We start from the raw sequence: 26,703 nt of genomic DNA on the forward strand, positions 1-26,703 counted from the left end.
AGATTGAGTTTACATTTAAACTGAAGATGGGGTTTACAGTTAAACTGTAAACTGAATCTTCAGTTTACAGATTGGGTTTACACTAAGCCTAGCAAGACATGAATGAGTTTACATTTAAATGGATTAAACTGAATAGGTAATCTGTGATTGGGTAATCAGTTTAGATGTAGTGGCGAAGATTCAGTTTAAATATAATTGATATGTATTCTGAGATTGGATAATCTAAACTGATACATACACAGATAATCTGTGTGTATTCTCATCAGTTTAAATATAATCTCAATCAGATTATTTGTGTATTCTCTGTTTTATGTATTCTCTTTTTATTCTCATCAGTTTAAATTTTGTGTTATGAGATGGAGATTATCTGTGTATGTATTCTCATCAGTTTAAATATAATTGATATCTATTCTCATCTGTTTAGTCAATTATTTGCTCATGTCTTGTATCATTATTCTCATAAATTTTGCCAAAAACAGACATTTGGCGACTAAGAGTTTTGTAGCAAAAAAAAAAAAAATTGGCTACTAAAAGGTTTGTAGCCAAAAGAAAATCAAACATTTCGCTTCTAAAAGATTTCGTAGCTAAAAACAAAAGCTAAAGAATAAAAACACTTTTGCCGACTAAAAATTTAGTAGCAAAAAATGTGGGACTTTAGGCAACCAAATATTTAGTAGTCAAAATAAGAACTATTTGCCGACAAAAACTTTAGTAGCTAATAATGTGGGACTTTAGGCGACCAAATATTTAGTAGCCAAAAGAAGAATTCTTTGCCGACTAAAATTTTAGTAGCTAAAAATATGGGACTCTAGGCAACTAAAAGTTTGGTCGCCAAAAATGTACTAATTTAATTTTATGTCCAACTTTTTGGTGACTAAAAAGTTAGTCGGAAATTGAATACATTTGGCGACTAAAATAATTTTAGTCGCTAATTACCTTTACCGACAATTCTTCCACGACTACTTTTGTGACCAAATAATTTAGTCGTTGAAACCCTTCGGCGACTAAAAATTAACTTTTGGAGATTAAAATTTAGTCGCTAAAAGTGAAAATTCTTGTAGTGTTATATTTTTGCTAAATGTTCATTTTTGGGTGTTTGCAGCTGAATGTTTAAATTTTTAATTAGTGTTAAATTGTTTTTTTTATAACTTTAAATAAGATATTTATATATGTGACAAATATTATATAAATAAATAAATATATTTTTAACGTGTCCTTAGCATGTCGTGTCCGACATTTTTTGAAAATTAACGTGCCGGCGTATCTGTGTCGTGTCACGTGTCCATGTCCGTGCAACATAGGTTATTCTGTGTGTTATATACTTGAAGTGAAAGATTTGCAAGTGCTTGAATTGAAAGATTTTCATAAAGCATTATAAAAAACTTTAAAAAAATTAAAGATTTATTGATGTATCCTAGTTGTATCCATATCCCACTTTTTTAAGATTTTGCCATATTGGTGTACCCATAACGTACGCGTGCCAGTATCTATCCCTGCACCCATGCTTCATAGATTCTAACCATTTGTCATTTATAACTAACAAAATAGGAACAATTTAGACAATATAACCACTTTTTGTTGGTGATGTTGGACGGCAGTGGTGGTTATAGACTAGGGAAGGAAAGGAGTAACAATGGATAGGGAAAATTGATAAAGCGGTGGCAGTGAGTTGGGGAAGAAGAAGGGTGGTGATGGATTACGGTAAGGATAAGTGGTGATTGTCAATAGTAATGAAGGGAAAACAGTGATTAAATTGTGTAAATTGCCCGTTCTCTATTAGTTATAACTAACAGCTACAAACGGATGGTCATGATTGATACAATTTTAAAAGTTGAGGGTTTAAATTGAAATAATTAAAATTTTAGGGTTTGATTTGTTAACAAGGTAAAACCTGAGTGTTTTTTTTTTTCGTTTGGTTGTAATTCCCAAAAAATTATAAATATAAATGTTACCAAATAGGGCATTAGTATTTTATTTTAGGGTAATTATACTTACCTCCTTGAGGTTTGAGGAAAATACAATTAGCCCCACACTTTTGATATAATTACAATTGCCTCCCTCAAGGTTTTAATTTACATAACACTTTGGCCTTTTTCCAGCAATAAATCATTAGTCGTATGAATGAAAAAATGATGTTATCATATCTTTCCTACTAAAATGTATATTTGTCTTTGTTTATTTCGAAGTCTACGCATCATTGACATTAGTTTCAATCGCTTTAACCATACTAAAAGGGAAGTTAGTGTAATTATGGCAAAACTGTAAAGCTAATTGTATTTTCTTTAAACCTCAAGGGAGGTTAGTGTAATTTACCCTTCATTTTATTAGGCAAATTGGACAGAAGTTGGAAGTTAAACGAGGCCCATCAAGAGCCCATAAAAAGCCCAAGCACATATTGCTCGCCAAACCTTGATATCTCCGAAAGCCCTATCCAATAAACCCTAGCCATCATGCTTGAACTCAAAGTATGCACGCTATCTAGGGCTGAGTTAAAAAATCGAAAAAATCGCAAAACTATACGATCCAGACCAAATCCAATGGTTTGGTTTGGTTTGGTTTTCTCAATGCATGGTTCGGTCCGTTAGGCGAACCGTATTTTATGATTCAGTTTGTGGTTTTATAGTTATGGTTTTGGAATGAAACATGTTACAATAGATGTATTATTGATTGATGAATTGATTGATATTGTGTTAATATTACAATTACAAGGATTCCTATTATATAGGAGTGTGTTTGGGAGTAGGTGGAGAGTAGGTGAAGTGGAGGTGGTAGTGGTGTAGTGGGTTAGGTTTAGTGGAGTAGGTGAGGTAGTAGTGGTGGTAGGTTTATGGTAAATTCTAACAGCCCCCCGCAAACTCAAGGAGGATAGAAACTAACCAACTTGAGTTTGAAGAGAGGAACAAAACAAGAAAAATACATAAAAATAAAAAAGGATAGGAGACACTGAATGGTCGTGTCAGACCGTTGTAGTAGACAGTTTATGGGGTCATGTCGGACCGTTGTAGCAGACAGTTTATGGGGTCATGTCGGACCGTTGTAGCAGACACTGTATGGTCGTGTCAGACCGATGTAGAAGACAGTTTACGGAGTCTTGCTGGACCCTTGTAGAAACTAACCGGAATCAATGTCGGGACAGTTTACAGAGTCTTGTCGGACCCTTGTAGAAACTAACCGGAATCAATGTCGGGACAGTTTACAGAGTCTTGTCGGACCCTTGGAAAAGTGGCACCCTCAAAAGGTGTGCCCAATTTTGTCAAAAGGCGTGCCATCAAAAGGCGTGCCCAATTCATCAAAAGGTGTGCCGGACATGATGGCGAGGCACGTGGGCGCCTTGGCTTGCGTGCCCGTTTGTCGGCTGGTGGTAAGAGGCGCGCGATGCGCGTGGCTGCCTCGGCTATAAGACAGAGGCTGTGCTTGGAAGCATAACTAGTGAAACCTCTGAACATTGTCAGTCTGAAACACTCTGAAAATACTCTAGATCCAACCCTTCTCTGAAAAACTCAGCAACATGGCCTCTTCTTCTCGTCCAGCTACCCAGAACATGGCCTCCTCTTCCCGTGGTCTGCTCACGCTCTTTCCAGAACTGAACGAGCCCACAAGAGAAATAACTGGTGCGGTGGCCAGTGAACCTCAACCAAACACCTCTGGTTTTGCTCCGTTGAACTTTCCGATGCGGTCGGTGGAGCAAAAAATGGCGGTGCAAACTGATATTGAGGCCAATCAGTATACTCTGAAGTCATGTGTGGAAACCATGACGGCGGTCACAAACTTGTCGAACCGGCTGCAGAGTAGGACAAATGAGGTGCAGCATTTAAACGCCCAACTGGCTCTGCTCCAACGCATGTATAAGGATGCACGAGCAGAGATAAGTGTGCTGAAAGCAGAAAATAAGGAGCTGAAGCGGAAGGCCACCGTGATGTTCCGATTTGGAGGGCCGCCATATGCTGCAGTGGAGGAGTATGGGGGAGTGAACGTGCTCGGCGGCGTGGAAAACACGGAGGCAGCACCGGCAAGGGCTGTCCAGGACGGAGGCAAGAAGAAGAGACCTGCAGCAGAGTAGAGAAGAAAAATCCCACTGTGGGTGTTGTGTTTGTTTTGTTTGTTTGTTTGTTTTTTTTTTTTTTTTTTTGTGTGGTTGTAAAATGGTGATCGGGGTGAGCCCCAACATGAATAAAATGAGTGTGGTAGCAGTTCTTCTTCTTCTGCTGTTTTTGGTGTTTTGTTTTTGTGCCATCAACATGAATAAAATGATTTTGATTTTTTTTTTTTAATGAAAAAAATAAATAAATAAATAAATAAATAAGATAAAAGAAAGAAAGTGGAGTGTATGGAGTGGTGTCTGCCAGCTGGGGTAGGAGCACATGCATAAAGAATTATACAGATAGATATATATAGATAAAAGATAAAGAGGGTTTGGTCGGTTGATTAAAAAAAGAATGTGTGGGTTTGATTATGAGAGAGAGAGAGTGACAGTGTAAAGAGGGTTTGGTCGGTTGATTAAAAAAAAAAAAAGAATGTGTGGGTTTGATTATTAGAGAGAGAGAGTGACAGTGTGTGCCATGTCCCCCCCTGTGTGATCTAACCCGAAGGAGAGTACAGTGGATCAACTAGTGAATATGGTTTGAATCCGTCTGGCTCAAGTATCGAACAAACCACTCGAGAAATGGAGATGGGAAAGATGAAGAAAGACAGTCGTGGTTTCAGCGGAAGCTCATGAAAACTGATACCCTGCTGGAAAGAGAGTGAGAGCTGTGGAGAGTTCCGTCAATGGCGGATTTTCGCAGTTGCAGAGTTGTGGAGATAGCAGCGAAGAAGAGCTCTCTGTTCTGCCACGTCATACCACGTCACACCAAGGTCGTTGTGACTGGTAACAACCGGACCAAGTCGGTGCTCGTTGGTCTCCGAGGCGTGGTTCTTACAAATGGCATAGAGGTAAAGCTACAAAGGAAGGCCCTTAGTGTGATTGAAGCTCCTATTGGTAATGAGGATGATGATGACCTTGAATTTGAGAATGTGCAGTGGAATGGCTCAGATTTGGGCGAGTTAGCATCCGATGATACTCAAAAGTCCTACAGATCAAGGCATCGCATGCATAAATTATCATGGTCGTCCCACAAGACTACGAGCAGGTCCCTCTCTTGTGAATCACAATCAAAGGGATCATCTGTGTCTACTCCTTGGGGGTCCACAAAGGTTGACCTAAATCTTCGAACATGTGACCTGAGGCATTTGAAGTACATCCAAAGCCACATTGGCTCCTCGGTCGCCGTGTGAGGACCATCCCATAAACCCATCTGGGTGTCGAGACCGAGAAACGCAGGGGTTCGAGTGGTGTGGAGCGAGAGAGGCGGCGAAGCCGTGGTAGGCGGTGGTGATTTTTGTTGATGAGCTGGAAGATGCAGGAAAGTGAAGGTATGTGTAAAAAACAATAAGCGGATTAGGTTGAGGTCCGGCGGGCGACCAAGGCGAGGTTGCCGCCCGCCGGTGAAGCGAAAAAAAATACTAAGTTCTTAACCTTGCTCTGATACCATGTTACAATAGATGTATTATTGATTGATGAATTGATTGATATTGTGTTAATATTACAATTACAAGGATTCCTATTATATAGGAGTGTGTTTGGGAGTAGGTGGAGAGTAGGTGAAGTGGAGGTGGTAGTGGTGTAGTGGGTTAGGTTTAGTGGAATAGGTGAGGTAGTAGTGGTGGTAGGTTTATGGTAAATTCTATACCATGTTACAATAGATGTATTATTGATTGATGAATTGATTGATATTGTGTTAATATTACAATTACAAGGATTCCTATTATATAGGAGTGTGTTTGGGAGTAGGTGGAGAGTAGGTGAAGTGGAGGTGGTAGTGGTGTAGTGGGTTAGGTTTAGTGGAGTAGGTGAGGTAGTAGTGGTGGTAGGTTTATGGTAAATTCTAACAAAACAAAACCGAACCGCTTAAATATATATATATATATATATTGTTATTTATTGTAGGCACTTGAATACCTTTTTAGTATCCCATATATATTTATAAGTTGTTAACCCTCTACTCTTGCAAGTGTGCCTTTATATAATTGTAGAACTAGTTTTAAAGAATCATTTAAACAATTTTTGTTTTTAAAATGATAGCATATTATTTAATGTATGTTGCGATCATATTGTGAATGATGACAAGTTTTACAAAAATTGTGATTCCAAACTGAACCGAACCGCGTTTTCATGATTCGGTTTGGTTTGGTTAGGTTACAAAATTTTCATAGTTCGGTTTAGTTCAAAAATTTATGGGACTGTAAGTAGTGGCTTGGTCTTGGTTTATTTCAAAACCGAACTAAATCAAACCATGCTCACCTCTAGCACTATCTGAGCATATACATCACATTACTTGTATATATTGGGAGAAATTATTGTTTCTTGGGTTGTTGGATGCTCAAATCAGAAGGAATGGCCGAAGCAGCTAAAAGCAAACCAGTGATTGGTCTTTCATGGGAACCGAAGCTGCCTCCACTTCCATCTGGAACCAAAAAGGGGTCTGATAAGCCTCCTCGAACTTTGCCTGAAAGTAGTAGTAGTAGTGCTGTGGTGTATAAATCTAACACAAAGCTCATAGATGGCCTGTTTGTTCCACCGAACAACCCTAAAAAATTGAACAAATTACTGAGGAAGCAATTCAAAGATACTGCTGGGAAGAATTGGTACGTGCGGATCTAACTTTTTTATATTTTTTTAATTTTTTGTGAATAATTTTTTGAGTTTTTGTGATGTGGGTGGGTTGGTTGGTTGTATATTTATAAATAGGTTTGACATGGCGGCCCAAACCCTCACCCCTGAGTTGAAGAAAGATCTCCAGCTACTCAAGGTGCAGTGACTTTCTTTCTTATCAAAATGTAGTTTCTTTTGCTACTACAAATTATATTGGTGTGCTTACTGTACTAAAATATTGTTCTGCAAATGGGACCAAATCAAAAGTTTTCTTCAAAATTGAAAGTTTCCTTTGATTTTTTAAGTGTTCTTTTGATTATCATCTTTGAAAACCTCCTTGATACATGTCACACATCAACGAATGGTGATCGTAAAAGAGCTCTCTTTTATGGTTTAACCTTGTGAAAAAAGGGACTCATCTTTAATTTGTTTGTGAATTGGGATGTTGTGTATTTGCTATGTAGCAAGCTTTTTTGTGTTCAGCAAATATATCAATGTGTAAATTTGGTTCATGCTGCATTGAAGCTATGTGACGGAGGACAGTGCTGTTAGGGCTGTTTAGGGGCTGTGAAAATGCTGAAATTTAGGAAAGAAAGAAAGAAAGAAAAGAGAAAGTAGGTCTAGGAGTCACTCCTAGAATTCCTTAGGCATCACACTTAGGATTTGATTGCATTGCACAATGCACAAAGGAACTTCAAAAGCTCTGAAAATTCTTTAAAATATTAACTCTATTAAATTACAAATATTACATGACTTTATAAAAAATTAGGAGACTTCCTAAATCAACTAGAACTAAGAAAGAAAACTATTAAGGGTGTGTTTGGTTTGGTTTTGGGAGATGAATTTTCAAAAAAAAAATTTAGAGAGAGTTTAGAAATTTTTTTGATTTGTTTGGTTGTATATTTTGAAAATAATTTTGGAGTATGAGAGTTGGGGATGATTTGATATTTTATTGCAGTTGAGTAGATGTGTGTGAGAGAAAAAATGATTGAGAATGAGAGAGGAGAGAGAAAAAGTGATTGATTGATGTGTAGGAGAGAGAAAGTGATTTTGGAAATTTTTTTCCAAAATCATTAAGCCAAACAAAATCTTAAAATTTTTTCTCCAAAATTACTCTCTCAAAAACAAACCAAACAAGGCCTAAATCTTTGGCTTTCAAAAGCTCATCTAAGACTAAATAAAAAACATAAACAAGAAACTAATTAAATAACGTGACCTACAAGATGATCTATGGGCGACCCGTATAGCCCATGTCCAGAAAGTTATGAAATTACCAAAATACCCCTAAACATGCAAATTGACAAAGACTTGACCTAAAAATAATAATAGGACAAGACCCATAAGCTTAAAACATAACCATCCAAGGTCCCAAGTGAGTTGCCCATCATCCAATGCATGCCAAATCAAAGCTTGGGCCTTAGAGGCATCTCTTCCATGTCTCTTGTACACCTTTAAGAGGTTGTTGCCACTTGCCTCCATCACTATGGTAATGATAGGAAATTTAAGCCATCAAAAATCATCCTATCTACAAATTTATTTTCACCAGCTAGATTTGCATCAACGGAGAATTGATACTGTAGCAACTTAGGATAAAAGCTTGCCTAAATTATAGTAAAGATTCTTGCTAAACTTTCTACATTAGTAAATATTGCTGGCGAATGTGGCTCAGTCTTTTGACTGAATTATTTTTGGGATGAGAATATATGTTCCCTCCAGTCAAATTTTCTAAAGGGTTCATAAAACGTGCATTGTATTTATGCCAGTCATTACAACATTTTGACAGTGATTTTTTAAGCTTTAGTTAGGTAGTTACAAATAGTTTTAGTAAAAATTTAGTGATTCCAATACTTGCTCTGCCCCCTAGGATCTATTTTGCTGGAGTTGTTGGGCTTTCGACAAATTTTTATTGATCCATCAATGAAGTGTTAAGCTATTTACAATGAAAATGAATACAATTTTATTAAAAAATTATGTTGCAAGTCTAAATATATATTCTAGTCGTGTTCGCCTACCCAATGCGTGTCTTGTTAGACTTGGAAAATATAAATTTTAATTTTGATTTTGATTTAAAAGCACACATATTGTGTGCCGCTCAAGTGGTAAGGGTCTTGTCTACTAGACCAAAGTACTTCGTTTCAAGTCCCAACATCCTCTCTATATAATTTTGTATTTTAAATAGGCTAGAAGAGCATTTTCGGAAATCAAAATGTCACATTGTGTCAACACCATCTCAAGCCTTCACTATAATAGTATATATATATATTGATGGACACATCACATTTCGATATCGATATCGCGAATTTTGAAAAAAAATTATAGATCTTTACTTAAAATTATGAATAATTTGTAAGTATTAAGTAGAAATAGTGATGCATAATTTTGAAGGTCAAATGTTGTAATAAAATGTATATTTGACATTCTTATAATAGCATACATAGTGTGACAAATATGTGCTGCAGAATACATAAATAACACCAATGATTAAATATTTATGATATATGATGACAATTATACTAACCAAATAACAAATATAAGTATAATATACAAATAAAGTTCAAATAGATAGATTGAAATGTACCTTTTAATTAATGTAAATACACAGAATAAAGTTCATATACATAGATAACAATCCATTAGTACACCAACTATTTAATATGACTATTGTCTACTACCATTATATATATATTTTTGGATAAGTAGTATTACCCCTATGTTCAATACAACATGGAGTTTTTAGCTGGCTTGCATGTGGGGCCCACATTGTAGACACAAATTTTGAAACATGAAGTGTTTCAACACATTTCAAAATTTTATGTTATAAATGTCCACTGTTTAGTTTTTGGACTAAACAGTGTTGATTATTTGAATAGCAGGCTCCTATTTCCGATCTGTATTCTAGATCGTTAATTACACATTTTATATAAATGAAACCTTCGATTAATGAAGAACAAAATAAATAACAAAAGACAATTTAAGAAAAATAAATATTTTATTAAAATTGTTATGGGTTTTGAACCCTCGAATACAAAGTACAATTGTTGGGTTTGGAACCCTTTACCTATTCATCGCCATTCTGCGTTTGTAGCGTAGGCTCTTGAATTCTCTGGGCTTCTATTCTTCTTTCTTGTAACGACTTCTTTAGCTGTTGATGTCTTTCTCTCTCTCTGGTATTCTCACTTCTGATTCTCTGATCCCTCATCTTGTGTGATGGTCCTCGTATTTATAGAGGGCCATCCAGGTGATAAGAATGCCTCATCCTCAATTTGAATTTCAAATTGAATGATAGCACCATTTGAATTTTGAATAATAGCACTATATGATTAATCGTATATCTGATTAACTGAATTGATCTTTGAGGTTTCATCCTGTGTGGTGTCCTTGCTGTAGGCTCTACATGTGTCATCTTTCGTAAGCTCCACGTGTAATTTGAGCATCTTGAATAACGTCGTTAAGATACGACGTCGTTTTATTTATACACTTCAACGGAGCAAGTTGATCATTTTGAGAAAATAATTGCCTACAACATTCCCATCATAGGCTCTATACGTGTCATAAATTTAGTTGAAATTTATGTGCCAACAAATGCCCCTCATGACTTGCACAAGTGAATTTTCTTAACTGTGCGAGTCAAGACAATTCGGTACTTTTATCTAGATGATCTTTAGGTTTTGGATGTGATTACTTCTTGGCTTTGGTCCATAGCCCTTCTTTTTTTATATATATTTTTAATGAAGGGTTAATTGTCCTTTATAGTCCATGGGCCTTTTACTTTTGTTGCATGGGTCCTTTTTGTGGACTTTATTTTATTTATTCATTTATTTTTTTTTTTTAAGTGTCATGGGTAAGGTCCAAGATTTAATTGGACCTTTCCTTTTATGGGCCTCCTATTTACCGCCATTTTTACATCATATATATATATATATATATATATTTTAGGCCATCATGGATATTAATGGGTAAGGGCCAAGATTTAATTGGGCTTTTTTTCTTGTGGGCCTCCAACTTGCAACTTTTTTTTTTTTTACAGTAGATTTTTTTTTGTGGCCATCATGGATATTGATGCGTAAAGGCCAAGATTTAATTGGCCTTTTTTCTCTTGTGGGCCTCCAACTTGCCACCTTTTTTTTTTCAGCAGATTTTTTTTTTAGGCCATCATGGATATTGATGGGTAAGGGCCAAGATTTAATTGGGCTTTTTTTCTTGTGGGCCTCCAACTTGCAAATTTTTTTTTATTTGTTTTAAGGATCATATTTTTTTTTTACAGCATATATATATATATTTTAGAAGTTTGTCTAAATGAAATAGGATGGATTGGCATTGATAGGATTTCTAATCCTATATGAACTCTTGCTTCTTTGGAGTGTTTTAAGAGACCACCTCTTTTCTTAAGCAATAATTTTTGCTTTATATAACACCTATTCATGCGTACAACCCATATATATTTTTTCCTGCAGCTTTCTTCCTCAGCAGATTTTTTTTTTTTTTTTGTTTCCAGCAGCCTCTCTTCCCGGCAGAAGCTGTTCTTCTTACACTTTAAAGAAAGCACAAAAGAATTCCTTCAGATTCCTTTTAATCAGGTATACTTTCCTATTTATTGCTTCTCTTTTTTTTTTTAACGGCATGTATTTGTTTATTTAGCAGTTTTTTTTTTTTGGCTAAACCCAAATATGAACACAGACAGTTTTTTTTTTTTTTAAAAAAAACCTTTTTTTTGTAGACCATGAATCTAAATAGGCCAAACAAAGTCCTTGTCACAAAGCCCTTTTTTTTTTCTTTGAAGAACAAACCAACACAGGTTGCCTTTTTTATTCCCACACTAGCTTCATTTTTTTTCAAACTGTTTAGCAGGTTTTTCTTTTTAAACCCTTTTTTTGTAGACCATGAATCTATATAGGCCAAATAAAGTTTCAAACTGTTTAGCAGGTTTTTTTTTTAAAACCTTTTTTTGTAGACCATGAATCTAAATAGACCAAACAAAGTCCTTGTCACAAAGTTTTTTTTTTTAAAACCCTTTTTTTTTATTACAACAGCAAACTATTTAGTAGGGTTTTTTTTTTAAAAACCCTTTTTTGTCAACCATGAATCTAAATAGGCCAAACAAAGTCCTTGTCACAAAGCTTTTTTTTTTTTTTTTTTTCTTTGAAGAACAAACCAACACAAGTTGCCTTTTTATTCCCACACTAGCTTCATTTTTTTTTGTCAAACTGTTTAGCATGTTTTTTTTTAAAACCTTTTTTTTTTTTGTAGACCATGAATCTAAATAGGCCAAACAAAGTCCCTGTCACAGAACCCTTTTTTTTTTTCCGAAGAACAAACCAACACAAGTTGCCTTTTTTAATTCCCACACTAGCTTCATGGATACCATGCTTTTCTTCTCTCTTTTTTTTTTTTTTGCTAACCATGAGCCCAAACAAAGACTTTTCTTGTTTAAAGAAAAACTTGCTATACCCTTTTTTGTAACAGCATATATTTGTTTATTTAGCAGATTTTGCTAAATCCAAATATGAATAGACTTTTTTCTTTTTCTTTTTTTTTTTTTTGAAAATCGAATTTTTTAAGCCTGCTACCTTTTATTTTATTTTGCATTAGTAGCAGCCCATTGTACAATTGGCCAATTTTTTTTTTTTTAAAAAGTCGAATCAAGCTTGCCCCCTCGTGATTCGTGTAAGTGAATTTTAATTGTATGAATCACGATAACTAATTTCCTTTTTTTTTGTTAACAATTATTTCATGTCTTTTTATCTCTTTTGCAGGCAACACGCAAGGCGTCAGAGTTTGTTTGCAGGTATCATTGCTCCTTCCAGCCTAAGGGCAATGAATGGCTTGAATCCTTGGCAGTGATTGTGTCCTTTCACCCCAGTGGCTTGAATGTGAATGTGTCCTTCACTCCAATGGCTTGAATCCTTGGCAGTGATTGTGTCCTTCACCCTAATGGGTTGAATAATTGGCAGGGATTGTGTCTTTTCACCCCAATGGCTTGAATCCTTGGCAGTGAATGTGTCCTTCACCCCAACGGCTTGAATCCTTGACAGTGAATGCGTCCGTCACCCCAACAGCTTGATTCCTTGGCAGTGAATGCGTCCTTCACCCCAACGGCTTGATTCCTTGGCAGTGAATGCGTTCGTCACCCCAATGGCTTGATTCCTTGGCAAGGGGCTTTCGTCAATTTCTTTATATTATGACATTTTTTTAGAATTTACCATAAACCTACCACCACTACCACCTCACCTACTCCACTAAACCTAACCCACTACACCACTACCACCTCCACTTCACCTACTCTCCACCTACTCCCAAACACACTCCTATATAAAAGGAATCCTTGTAATTGTAATAAACACAACATATCAATACATCAATAAATAAATACATCATTTCTTTCAAAACGCAAGTTGTTTAGGATGTTCTAAATAAGTGCACTTTCTGACTTTTCATAAAAAAAAATGTGTAGAAAAGTTGAGAGGAGATGTTGATTGATGTGACCCAAATAAGTGTATGTATGCAAAAAAAGTGCATTTTTTTAGTGCATGCCAAACACCTACTTAATTAATAATAGTGTCAATTAACAAAAAAAAAACAAAAAAAAAACCACAACACCACAACCACACCCACAGTGGGATTTTTCTTCTCTACTCTGCTGCGGGTCGCTTCTTCTTGCCTCCATCCTGGGCGGCCCTTGCCGGTTCCGCTTCAGCTCCTTGTTTTCTGCCCTTAGCACGCTTATCTCTGCTCGCGCATCCTTATACATGCGTTGGAGCAGAGCCAGCTGGGAGTTTAATTGCTGCACCTCATTTGTCCTACTCTGCAGCCGGTGCGACAAGTTTGTGACCGCCGTCATGGACTCCACTTTTTTTTTATTTTACTATCTATATATATTTTTTTATAATATCTTTTTTCCTATTCCTAATAAATAAATACATCATTTCTTTCATGGTATCAGAGCAGGTTTAAAACCTAATATTTTTCGCTTCACCGGCGGACGGCAACCTCACCTTAGCCGTCCGCCGGACCTCAACCTATTCCGCTTATTTTCTACCCATACCTTTCCATCACTGCCCAAATCCTCTCTCCTTCACCACCACTGCTTCCTAGTTGATGAGTCTGTTGCTTCATCTGAACGGAAGGGCACTGAGTACTGCCAAATCAGGAGGAGATTCAACCACTTCTGGAGGGTGGAGAGGAATCTGTTGTGGGTCGTGTTTGGGGGAAGGGAATTTTTCAGGGTTTGATCCCAAATGAGTGTGCCGCGGCGCATCAAGGCGTTTGTTGCTCCCCAAACGAGGCCTACTGCGATCATCTTCTCTATGTCCCTTCCCACCATCTCTCACAGCTCTCTCTTTCTCTCTCTCAGGTTTTGAGTTGCTGAGGGATAGAGAATAATGGGTGTTGATCATGTTGTTGACTGATATACCCACCACACAGAGCACATGCTCCGCCCTGCACACACGCACACCGAACAACACAACACACCCAGCTTTTCTTTGTTTATATCTCTTTTTTATTATTATCCTATATTCCTCACACACACTCCACCAAACCCACGTTACACTTTTCTTGAGTGGGGTGCCCTAAGACCCTACATATTTTGTCCAGTTGATCACGCTGCAAAGGGTTTGGTGTGGCTTTTCACTTTTCTTGAGTGTTCCACTTTTTCTTTTTCTTTTTTTTTTGTAAAATAGTGAACGGGGTGAGCCCCGACATGAATAAAAGGAGTTTGATGTGCAATTGTGCAAGGCGTCTTTGTTTTTTTTAGGTGGAATATAAAAAAAAATAATAAGAAGAGAATAAAAAAAAAAAAAAAAAAAAAAAAAAAAAGTGGAGTCCATTTTCAACGGTCCGACATGACCCTATAAACTGTCCCGACATTAATTCCGGTTAGCTCCTTTATGGGTCCGACAAGACTCTGTAAACTGTCCCGACATTGATTCCGGTTAGCTCCTTCATGGGTCCGACAAGACTCTGTAAACTGTCCCGACATTGATTCCGGTTAGTTTCTACAAGGGTCCGACAAGACTCTATAAACTGTCCCGACATTGATTCCGGTTAGCTCCTTTATGGGTCCGACAAGACTCTGTAAACTGTCCCGACATTGATTCCGGTTAGTTTCTACAAGGGTCCAGCAAGACTCTGTAAACTGTCATAACAACTGTCCCAACATTGTCTGCTACAACGGTCCGACATGACCCCATAAACTGTCTTCTACATCGGTCTGACACCGCCATCCAGTGTCCTCTACACCGTTATGACACCACCATCCAGTGTCTTCACCAATGGTCTGACACGACCATACAGTGTCTCTTATCCTCTTTTATTTTTATGTATTTTCTTGTTTTGTTACTCTCTTCAAACTCAAGTTGGTTAGTTTCTATCCTCCTTGAGTTTGCGGAGGGCTGTTAGAATTTACCATAAACCTACCACCACTACCACCTCACCTACTCCACTAAACCTAACCCACTACACCACTACCACCTCCACTTCACCTACTCTCCACCTACTCCCAAACACACTCCTATATAAAAGGAATCCTTGTAATTGTAATAAACACAACATATCAATACATCAATAAATAAATACATCATTTCTTTCACATTTTGCCTTCACTAACCTCCCCTTTTTTTTTCTTTTTCTTTTTTTTGTTTTTTAGGCATCATGGAAAAGACAGGTGAATATCTTCGACGTGATGAGAGTGATGTATTAGATAAATCTGGTCCGAAAATAATTCGGCACGAACCTATCACTGCTTTATTGTTACCCACCGAGTTGGACCCCTACATCCCTTTACATACGGCTTCCGAAGACTTGGTCTATACAGGAATTCGAAACTGTTGTGAGATTCTCGAGAAAGGGCACTCCAAATCAATCGGTTCATTCCCTATCTCAATCCTCTTTCCATTTTCTGAAGACCTTGACTGTTCCAAATTTAATATTCTTCTTGAGAGAATGAAACATGAAAAATTAAAGTGGGATAATTCTTTTAATGTCCGCGGCATCTCCACCTATTTGCAATCCCCAATATGGATTTTTTGGTTGAATGATGTTCTCTCCACATTTGCCCCTATTTTGAAGAAGTGTGGGATTTATGCCGCAATTTATGTATCCCAATTTGCTTATGCTAGGAATGTCGCCTTGCTCAAAGGATTCTTAGAGCAGTGGTCACCCGACACCAACACAGTCCACACCATTCGTGGCGAGTTTTATGAAGAGTTCACCTCCTCCAATGACGTTTTATATTCGTCCCACACATCTAAGGCGTGCCGTGGGCTTTTCAATATTTATGCCAGCTCTTTTCAATCCAAGAAGTTTAACCACTGGACTTTCAAATTTATTGACGAATCCCCAACTTCGATTAGTGGTTTTCGACGAAAAGACAGAATCCCTGATGATGTGTATCTTTCTGGTTTTTTGGCGAGTTGGCATAGCAGATTTGTTTTCTCTCACTCTTCCGGGGAAATTCGTCCAACTACCTTTCATGCAGCCACCAAAATGACCGGTGGAACCTTATTTAGCCTAGCCATCCCCGTCCTTGCATACCTCTATCATTCTTTTAGTAAAATGGCATCATCACCTTCACCTGGGAAGGAAAATATTCAGGGTCCTTTGCATTAGCTTTTTGGATGGATTTCATTATATTTGGTTAAGACTTACTCTCATAGCGATCCTCAGTCGATTTATCCGATTCCGGATATTCATTTCATGCCATATCTTGGGTTTATTGGAAACCAATCGGCTGCCCAATTTTTTATTGATAAATTTCCATTTGTGGACTCTCTCCTAACCTGTCGCACGGAGTGTCAATTTAGGGCTCTTACCCATGAAGGTGAACCTTCAGGCATTCTGGTCAACTCTGAAAGGATATCTTTGAGGCAAGGGATTTTAACTTTTAAAATGGGATTTAATTTCATTTCTGAACCGTACTCCCCTAACCGATACGGTCGTCAATTTGGGTTTGCCCAAGCGTACCCTACACCGCTTAATGTATCTTGTCAGCAGCCCTCTAAGTGGTCTAAATTTTATTACAATTGGTGCCATATGTTACGCTACAGTACAAATGTCTCATTGGACTTACCAGGCTCCCGATCTACTTCTCATGTAACCATGCTTTATGCCAATTGGTGGTTGGGAACTTCCTTTACCATGCTCCAATATGTTACTCATACCCAGCCGAAATCTTCACGCAAGAGAAAACTTGATATGTCAATTAAAGACCAAAAGACGAAGAAGCCTTCTTACTCTACAGCTAGGTCATCATCTTCACCTATTGCTCTGGAAGCATCGTCACCTCAGAGAATGGATAATAGTCAGCCACCTATTGCTCCTTCCCGATCTAGTTACTCGGTTTCAGATCTCCTACATCTTTTTGAGAATATGTGTAATTCTCAATTTAAAATGAGATTTAGCTTTGAGCAAGTAGATTCTGGCCCTCAATTTTCTAGTCTAGCGAAGCTTTTTCTAGAGACTGTGTCTATCAGTGATTGTACAAGAACTTCCCAACCAACAGTATCGACCAAAACTCCAATGGACCAATTTTGCACACACCTGTACTCTTTTCTTGAAGATAAAGATGAGAATATGATTCAAGAACTCTTTGAGGGAGATGAGTACGAATTAACTGCCTTGGGTCGTATTCGCATTGAGAGTGTTGAAATTCCTTCTCCCACCAATCTTTTGATCGTTCTCTCAATGCGAGTAGCGAGAGTGAAGATGAGTTTTATTACTATACCCCTCTTTTAGATGGCACACCAACTAAGATGAATAAATTGCCCCTAGCAAATGTAGGTTTTTCTTCTCTTTCTTCAAACAATCCATCCAAGTTGTTAGAGAAAGGTATAATTCCTCTTTCTTTTTCTTTTTCTTTTTCTTTTTCTTTTTTCTTTTTTTTATATTTTTTTTTAAAATACCTTTCATTTTCTTAGACACTACGCCTTGGACTTCCCTAGCTGCCTCGCATATGCCATTGGCTACCTTTAAGGGTATTCTTATTCATTCCTTGTACCTCATTTTATTTCATCATGTATACGTACTCAAGGAACTCTTTTCTCTTTAGATCATGTTACATTGCAGAATCCGTGGTCCACTTGTGAGAATCACAACTTGTCTCCTCCCACACCTAAGTCTCTTCAAGCCGTACAGCAAGGTATACTTCATTCATCCATATATATATATATATATATATTGTTTTTACCTTCTATGTTTTCATTGAGTGTCTCCTTCTATTTTCACAGAAATTACTTAGGAAACATTGGAAGAGACAGACGAAATTACTTCTAATACCTCGGAAAATGCCCAAATTCTTGCAGACTTACTTGAAGCAAATAGGGTTAACAAATTATTTGACCAATTTGAAGCACCCCTTGCTCTATCTAGCCTTATTTTGGAAACCTCCTCTAACGAAGCAACCACCCATATTCAGAATGGTCTTACTATTTCTCTCCAATCAACGACGGATGTTAATGGCATGATTGCTGTAGCAAACAACGTTTTCATGGTTTTGAAGAGTTTGGGTGTAGACTTCACCTCTTTTTACGAGAAGGTGAAGATATTCCTTGGGTGCTTTGCTTTAAAAACCCAACTTGCAGATTCTTCAAACTTGTCTACCTCAGAATTTGAGGCCCAATACTATGAGAAGAAGCTTCATTTCAACAAAGTTTCTGGCGAACATGAACAGTCGTCTGCTTCAATTATCAAGTCGGATGAGCACATTGTGAGTCTTAATCAAAGGATTATTCAAACCAAAGAGTTACTCAAACAACTTGAAGAGGAATTGTCATCCACCCAAGCGGAACATGCATCCTTTATGTGTGACTTTGCACAAGCTTCCGAGAGTGTTTCTAAATCAGAAGAAGGCGTGCAAACTGCTCTGAATGTTTTGAGCCAGCACAAGAAGAAGAATGGATAACACAGTGTTGTGGAACGTGTTTTTGAAAGGGTTAAGGCTTCTCTTAATGAATGAATGCACTTTTATTTTTTTATTTATTCGAACATTATGTATTTATGAAATTTCGCTCAGTTATAGATTTATTTGTTATATGAAATTTCTCAATACAATACATTGATTTGTCTTATCTTAGCCGTTCACAGTTTATACTCTTGCGGGCCAGGAGTATCCAATGTTTTATCACCTTAGATTTCGGTGGAGTATTTTAGCTGTTTAACCACATACAATACCGTTGGTGGTTTTCACCTTTTGGCCGTACACAGTTTATACTCTTGCGGGCCAGGAGTATTCACTGTTTTACCACTTTAGATTTTGGTGGGGTATTTTAGCAGTTTAACCACATACAATACCGTTGTTTTTTTTTTTTTTTGGTCGCCCTAACTTTTACCTAGGCCGCCCTTTCGGGTTTTCAACCTAGCAAGCTTTCTTAAGGGTAATATCTCTTCAAGAACCTTGCATTGGTTAGGGGAATGATTCTGTCACCGTCCATCGTTATCAACAAATAGGCCCCATTAGAATAAACCTTCTCAATCACATAAGGTCCTTCCCATTTGGGCTCAAACTTTCCTTTGGTTCTTCGTGAGACTACTATGGGTGTTCTAACCATTAGTACGAAGTTTCCTTTTTTAAAGGAGCGAAGCCTCACTCTTTATTGAATGCATTTGCCATCCTTTGTTGGTAGATCTCCAAGTTTTGTTGAGCATACAACCTTCTTTCATCTAGGGTCTCGAAATCAGCCAACCTCACTCTTGCACTTTCATTTTCTGTTGAGGACTCTTGTTTTGCCACTCGCAATGATGGTATTTGAACCTCAAGTGGTAATACTGCTTCTCCTCCAAAAACCAACGAATAAGGAGTTGCTTGAGTAGGAGTTCTGTGCGAAGTTCGATAAGCCCACAAAGCTTCTTGTAACTTTTCGTGCCAAGCTCTTTTGTTCTTATCCACCATCTTCTTGAGAATTTTGCACAATGTCTTGTTGAAAGCTTCTGCCAAACCATTGGCAGGTGCATGATATCTTGATGACTGGTTGTTTTTTATTTTGTATTTGGCAAATAACTTGTTCAAAGCATCACTCTTGAACGGTTGTCCATTATCCATAATGACACTTTCTAGAATCCCGAACCTGTAAATGATATAGGTTGGATGAACTCAGAGACAATTGTGCTTTTTATATCCTTTAAAGCCATGGCCTCTGCCCATTTTGAGAAATAGTCAGTAGCAGCTAGGATGTATCGATATCCTGCTGAAGATGGAGGTACAAAAGGACCAATAATGTTCATACCCCATGTTGCAAATGGCCAAGAACAAGTTGTTAAATGTAAAGGCTCTGGGGGTTGGTGGAGAAAGTTTCCATGGAATTAGTAGACTTGGCATCTTCGAGCATAATCTATGCAATCTGCAATTATAGTCGCCAATAGTATCCCAACTGTTTTAGCTGCATATGTAATTTAGGACCACTTTGGTGTGCCCCACATACACCTGCGTGTATTTCTGCCATTACCTCTTGAATATGCTCCTTGGCTATACACCGCATGTACATTCCATCCAAAGACCTTTTGTATAACCCATCTTTCCACAGGACGAATTTGGTAGCCCTACGTCTCACTTCAATTCTTTTTACTTAATCTTCAGGTAGCCTACCAGTTGAAGGTAAGCTATGAATGGTTCCCGACAATCCTCCTCGCTTTCTCCTTTCGTGGTAACAACCAAGTCAGAAACCTCTTTTAAAGGTTGTAACACCCTTCTTTTGCCTATTGTGATAGTAATTGTTTTACTATCTGGTAGGGTGAGCGATGCAGCCAAACCTGCTAGTGAATCCACTCGACTATTTGTTCTTCTCTTCACGTGGAAAATATATGTTTTCCTGAATTGTGAAATCAATTCATCAGCCTTTTCATGATAAGGGATGCGACTTGTTTTCTTAACAATGTACTCTCCATGGAGTTGCTTTACCACCAGTTCTGAATCTCCATAAATTGAGAGTTCTTCAATAGGAATTTGTAATGCCAATTCTAATCCAGCAATTTTTCATATTCTGCCTCATTATTAGAGCATCTATCACTTAAGGCGAAAGAATGGATGATTATAGCATTGTCTGGAGTCACAAAAACAATTCCAATTACAGCTTTATTGTTTTTAGGATTTTCTTGCTTCTTGCCATCTAGACTCCTTGAAGCTCCATCGAAATACATCTCCCATCCTTTCTGGATTTCTCCTTGCATAACCTCTTCATCTGGTAAATCAGTTACTAGAAGTGAGTCATCAGGTATAGGATGTGTTGCCAAAAAATCTGCTAGAGCCTACCCCTTTACAGCTCTTTGAGGAACATATTCAATTGCGAATTGTTGGAGAATTACAGCTGACTTTGCAATTTTCCCTGAAAGTATGGGCCATGAAAGTATATATTTCAAGGGGTCTGCTCTTGATGACAACTTGACTTCGTGTTCCAAGACATAGTGCTTAATTTTTGCAAGGCGAACACCAAGGCAAGGCATGTCTTTTCGATAGAAGAATAATTGACTTCTGCCCCAACCAGAGTACGACTCAAGTAATACAAGACATTTTCTTTCCCATGCTCATTGTGTTGTGCCAACAGTGCCCCTAACGAACCATCCAGGGCTGTTATGTACAACAAGAGTGGTTTCTCTTTTATTGGGCTCATGAGTACTGGAGGCTTCAAAAGATACTCCTTAATACTATTAAAAGAATTTTGGCACTGCTGATCCCATTCAAATGGAACACCCTTTTTCATCAATCTTGAGAATGGCAAGTATCAACCAACCAAGTTAGAAATAAATCTTATGATATAGGCCAATCTCTCTTGTAGCCCCTTCAATTCCCTTAAATTTCATGGAGGAGACATTTCAGCAATGACTTTAATCTTGGTAGGGTCAATTTCAATCCCTTTGTTTTGAACCACAAACTCTTGAAATTTTCCTAAGGAAACTCCAAATGCACATTTTAGTGGGTTCATCTGGAGTTTGTATCTCCTCAAACGTTCGAAGATTCTTCTCAAATCTTCCACATGGTTTTCATTTTCCTTTGTCTTTGACGACAAGATCATCAACATAGCATTCAATGGTGTCATGGAGCATATCACTGAAAATTACAGTCATTGCCCTTTGATACGTGGCTCCAGCATTTTTTAGGCCAAAGGACATTACCTTATAGCACAAGGCTCCTCTCGGAATCCTGAATGCAATCATTTCTTCATCTTCAGGTGTCATTCAGATTTGATTGTATCCTGAGTATCCATCCATAAAAGACAAGGTTTCATACCCAGTAGTTGCATCTACAAGAAGTTTAGTGATGGGCAAGGGAAAGTCATCTTTAGGACAAGCCTCATTGAGATCACGGAAATCAATGCAAACCCTGATTTGACCATTCTTTTTCTTGATCGGCACTATGTTTGCTAGCCAGGGTTGGATATTTGACTTCCCTGATGAATCCTGCATTAATAAGCTTGTCGACTTCAGTTTCAATTTGGGCTGTAAGCTCTGGTCGAGTTCGCCTCTGAGGCTGTTTAACTGGCCATTTCTCAAGGTAAATTGCAAGCTTATGGACTGCAATCTCTGGATCAAGACCAGGCGTCTCACTGTAGTTCCACACGATACTCCCTTAAGAAGAAAATATATTGTCGAGCTTCTTCTTCCTTTAAATTTGCACTAATGAAGGTTGGTTTGTTTTCTCCTTCATCACCCAGATTTACTTCACGAAGGTCATCCACGGTGGCTTGGCCTCCTGCTTCAAATTCTGTTGGTGTAGGTTGAGCTTCATCTTGGTCAACATTTTCCAACACATCTCGAGTGATAGTCATGTTTACTGGAAATTTTTCCTCATATCCCCAATAGCCTAACCCTTCTGTCCTAGCGGTGATAATATCACCTGGTTGGATAGCCTGCCTCTGCAAAGTTAAAGGGTGTCATTGTTCCTGCAAAGTTAAAGGGTGTCATTGTTGCTGGTATTTTTTTAGGATCTAAACCAACTTTTACCAACATCTATGTAATTTCTACACTGAAGGTAGGCTTCTCAAAACTCGAGATGTTTTCTTCTAGCACTTGTTCAACTTTCAGTTTCTGTTCAACATCTCCAAGTGAGTGGAATATGATGGGTTTCGACCCTTTTCCTTTAGGAGGGACCACAATCTTATTATATTTCTCCACATAGGTGCATTTTGTCCTCCTTAATGGCAACATAAACTCACCCTTGAGATCCAAAATTGGATTTATTGGGGCTAGAGCCTTTGCCCCTGGTTTCCTTTCGGACTTTGGCACATATCGAAAAGTTCTTTTTGTTGAAACTGGAGTAGACTCTAGAGCGTCTTTGACATTCAGAGTATCTTCAGACTTCTTCCCATCTTTTCCCTTTCTTTGTGAAGTCTTTGTATAGAAGTGAGCATCAGCATAATAGGCCTCTACTTCTCCAAATGGATCATTGCCAGCCACAATTGTCCCCTCTTTTTTGGGTGAAGGTAACGGGTACTTGATACATTGGTGATAAGTTGATGGTACTGCATGATGATTATGCATCCATGGTCTCCCAAGCAAAGCATTATAGGAGGTGTCTTCATCAATGACCAAGAACTCGGTGCTTTCGTCAATATCCCCAAACTTGGTCCGCAATTCAATCTTCCCCATTGGGCGTTGTTCATTCTGATTAAATCCTTGAATGACCAAACGACTTGGGCGAAGTTGTGAAATTCAAACCCCTAACAAGTTTAAGGCCCTCTGAGGCAGGAGGTTTATCGCAGATCCTCCATCAACTAGAATTCGAGAAATTTTCACATCATGAATAAGCCCAGTGATAAACAAAGGCCAATTATGGTCTATCATTTCAACACACATGTGTTTGTCACCAAAGGTTACCATAGCCATGCGTGTAGTTGTCTTCTCTTGATTTATACCCTCAATTTCTTTGTGGAAATCCTCTGGCTTGGGCAGGGCATATATTAAAGACTTTTGAAGCTCTGGATTCCAGATCATATATTATTGGAAATCCGCTGAAGCTGCAACAAAGGCCATAGTTGCAACCTGATTAGCCTCTTTTGCCTGAATTAGAAAGCTCTTCGTTCGGGCTGTAGCCCTTACAGTTGTGTATTGCTTCGACGCTTTCACATAATCTTCAGTAATCTTTGTGAAACTTTCAACTTTCTGGAGAAGTATGACTTTCTTCGTCGCACCAGTTACCTTCGGGACAGCCAAGAGCTTTCGCTCCGGACCCCTTAGGCAATAGGGGAAAGAAGTGCATCTTTCCAGGATTTCGCTGGTTCTACCTTTGGGACAGCCAAGAGCATTCGCTCCGGAGCCCCTTGAGTGATGGGTGCTATCTCCAACCTTGGTGATTTCAAAACCACTGGAGTGTAGGTTTGTCTCTTGACAGTTGCTTCAGCATTCCTATAACAGAAGAATACGTTAGTAAGTTTCAACTATATATATATATTTTTTTGTTCTTCAAAAGATGGGAGGAGAAATAAGTCCCACTGGGCGTGCCAAAATTTGTAGACACAAATTTTGAAACATGAAGTGCTTCAACACATTTCAAAATTTTATGTTACAAATGTCTATTGTTTAGTTTTTGGACTAAACAGTGTTGATTATTTGAATAGCAGGTTTCTATTTCCGATCTGTATTCCAGATCATTAATTACACATTTTATATAAATGAAACCTCCGATTAACGAAGAACAAAATAAATAACAAAAGACAATTTAAGAAAATAAATATTTTATTGAAATTGTTATGGGTTTTGAACCCTCGAATACAAAGTACAATTCTTGGGTTTGGAACTCTTTACCTATTCATCGTCATTCTGGGTTTATAGCGTAGGCTCTTGAATTCTCTGGGCTTCTCTTCTTCTTTCTTGTAACGACTTCTTTAGCTCTTGATTTCTTTCTCTCTCTCTGGTATTCTCACTTCTGATCCCTGATCTTGTGTGATGGTCTTCGTATTTATAGAGAACCATCCAGGTGATAAAGAATGTCTCATCCTCAATTTGAATTTTAAATTGAATGATAGCGCCATTTGAATTTTAAATAATAGTGCTATATGATTAATCGTATATCTGATTAACCGGATTGATCTTTGGGGTTTCATCCTGTATGGTGTCCTTGTTGTAGGCTCTATAAGTGTCATCTTTCGTAGACTCCACGTGTCATTTGAGCATCTTGAATAACGTCGTTAAGATATGACGTCGTTTTATTTATACACTTCAACGGAGCAAGTTGATCATTTTGAGGAAGTAATTGCCTACAACATTCCCATCATAGGGTCTATACGTGTCATAAATTTAGTTGAAACTTATGTGCCAAGACACATGTCCTTCAATCCTCCACTATCCTGTGTTTGGTTCACCTAGATTAGCTTCCCTCCTCTTTCCAACTGTAAAAAATATACTCCCAACTCTTATCCCATTCTTCATCCCACTTTAACCATATATAATACAAAAAGTCTCATGGTATATATAAACAGTCAATATCCCATAATGTACCAAGAAACATGTGGGGCCCACGGTATTACTTATCCCCTTGTCCCCTTAATCCTATCCCCCGAAACAAACATGGCCTTAGTGTATGCTTTGGTACACAATGTACTTTCTTGACATCCCATGTGAACTTGGAGTCTAGGTCAAAACCGCTTCTCGGGAGGATGACAAGCGCCCAGTCCGTGACAAGTGGTATCAGAGCCAGGTTAGGAGCACTGTGATGGGGACGGTACGTGGGACTTACACCAAGCACCTTCATTGTGGGGTCCACACCAAGGGTGGTGTCCGCGCGGGGCGGGTTTCCCGTGCGTAGGGGAACGGACAAGCATGGGGGCAGGCAGGGTAATGTCCCCCTGACGAGGGCGTCAGGGACTGGCGGTGGTAGCATGTCACGTACCGACTCATCAGGGATGCGAGTTCTACACCAAGCACCTTGCAAGCGCATTAGGTTCATTAGGTTGTGAGCGGCAAGGCAGGCAGGGTAGATCCCTATCGCATCTCCTAGGTTGGTCCGTGGGCAAAATGCACGGGGGGGTACGCAGTACCACTCGTGGAGCCGGCTTCTCGGGAGGATGACAAGCGCCCAGTCCGTGACAAGTGGTATAGAATCTGTGCTACTTGGAATGAAGATTGATCCTATGCGAGGAATAGCAATAGAAATGTGGTACACCACACGCTCTAAAATATATTATGAGAGAAGTGGCTGTATAGATCACACTAAATATAATTTATTATTCTTCAAATTAGTCATTTAAAACCTAATTATAAAAGGATTATGGTCTTATGTTTTTACATTTTGTCATGCCAAGCTCCCACTATATTTAGATTTTAGTTCATTATATTTAATTCTTTTCCTTCTAATTAAAGAAATTACATAGGGAGGGAGAAAATTGAGATAGTTTTGGATCGTTGAATCCATTGTTTTAGAACGGAAGTTTACTTTGTTTTGGAATGTGCATTCGAATTCATAAATCGTGAGGGTGTTAGCTTTTTTCTAGTACATTGTGTAGAATAGTAAGGAAGAGCACAGAAGAGGAAGAAGGAGAATAATAATAAAAAAAAAATAAGAAGAAACAAAGAGGGAGAAAAGTTATGGAGTACACTTCTACTCTGTGTTCTGTTATGAAGTTTTGTCTTTCACTAGATATTGAGCTGAAGTGTTCAGGGGATGAAAAAGGTGATTGTTGTAACTATAGTTACCAGGAATAGTGATATTCTGGCGATCTATATTTGGGAATATATGTTCTGAAATGTGGACACTTGTTTAGTGATCCAAAGCAATTCTAACATTTTCTCTATTTAATTCCTTGCTGCTTTCCTTGTGAGGGAATAAGAAAAACATGAAAAATAATGAACTAAAATCAAGAAAAGAGTGGGATTTTGGCAATGGATCTAAATGAAAAAGGCCATAGACATTACTTGACTTGTACAGAAAGTACATTAGATCGTAAAGGATGCATATTAGTCAGTTTTTTTTTTTTTTTTTGTAAGATTGAGGAATAAGTTGGACGATTATGCTATTCAGAAGGAAAGCATGTTGGATATAAGAAAAGTTAAAAAATAGAAATGCATTTTATGTTTCATTGAATATCTGAGTA

At 38.0% G+C, this 26,703-nt stretch overlaps 2 protein-coding genes across 6 annotated transcripts in view; both read left to right on the plus strand.

Annotated features, from left to right (window-relative positions):
- LOC114320914 (rRNA-processing protein fcf2) overlaps window positions 1-26,703 on the plus strand; it is a 37,053-nt gene that overhangs the window by 8,731 nt on the left and 1,619 nt on the right. For 2 of the 5 annotated variants that reach the window (XM_082877273.1, XM_082877274.1), the window contains 2 exons: window positions 6,429-6,684; window positions 6,788-6,848. In XM_082877273.1, coding sequence (XP_082733399.1) covers window positions 6,434-6,684; window positions 6,788-6,848 — 312 coding nt within the window. In that variant the 5' untranslated portion in view covers window positions 6,429-6,433. Of the gene's footprint in view, window positions 1-6,428; window positions 6,685-6,787; window positions 6,849-11,186; window positions 11,269-12,444; window positions 12,477-15,335; window positions 17,516-17,604; window positions 17,662-17,735; window positions 17,826-17,913; window positions 18,618-26,703 lie in introns of those variants that run through there. The other 3 variants (XR_014334886.1, XR_014334885.1, XR_014334887.1) reach the window with 3 other exon arrangements.
- LOC145794925 (uncharacterized) lies at window positions 4,768-5,274 on the plus strand. Its single transcript, XM_082877257.1, has one exon. It carries the CDS (start codon window positions 4,768-4,770, stop codon window positions 5,272-5,274), a length of 507 nt encoding a protein of 168 aa, XP_082733383.1.

This window comes from Camellia sinensis, chromosome 7, assembly GCF_055761805.1.
Source record: "Camellia sinensis isolate YWXY chromosome 7, ASM5576180v1, whole genome shotgun sequence".
NCBI classification, from domain to species: domain Eukaryota; kingdom Viridiplantae; phylum Streptophyta; class Magnoliopsida; order Ericales; family Theaceae; genus Camellia; species Camellia sinensis.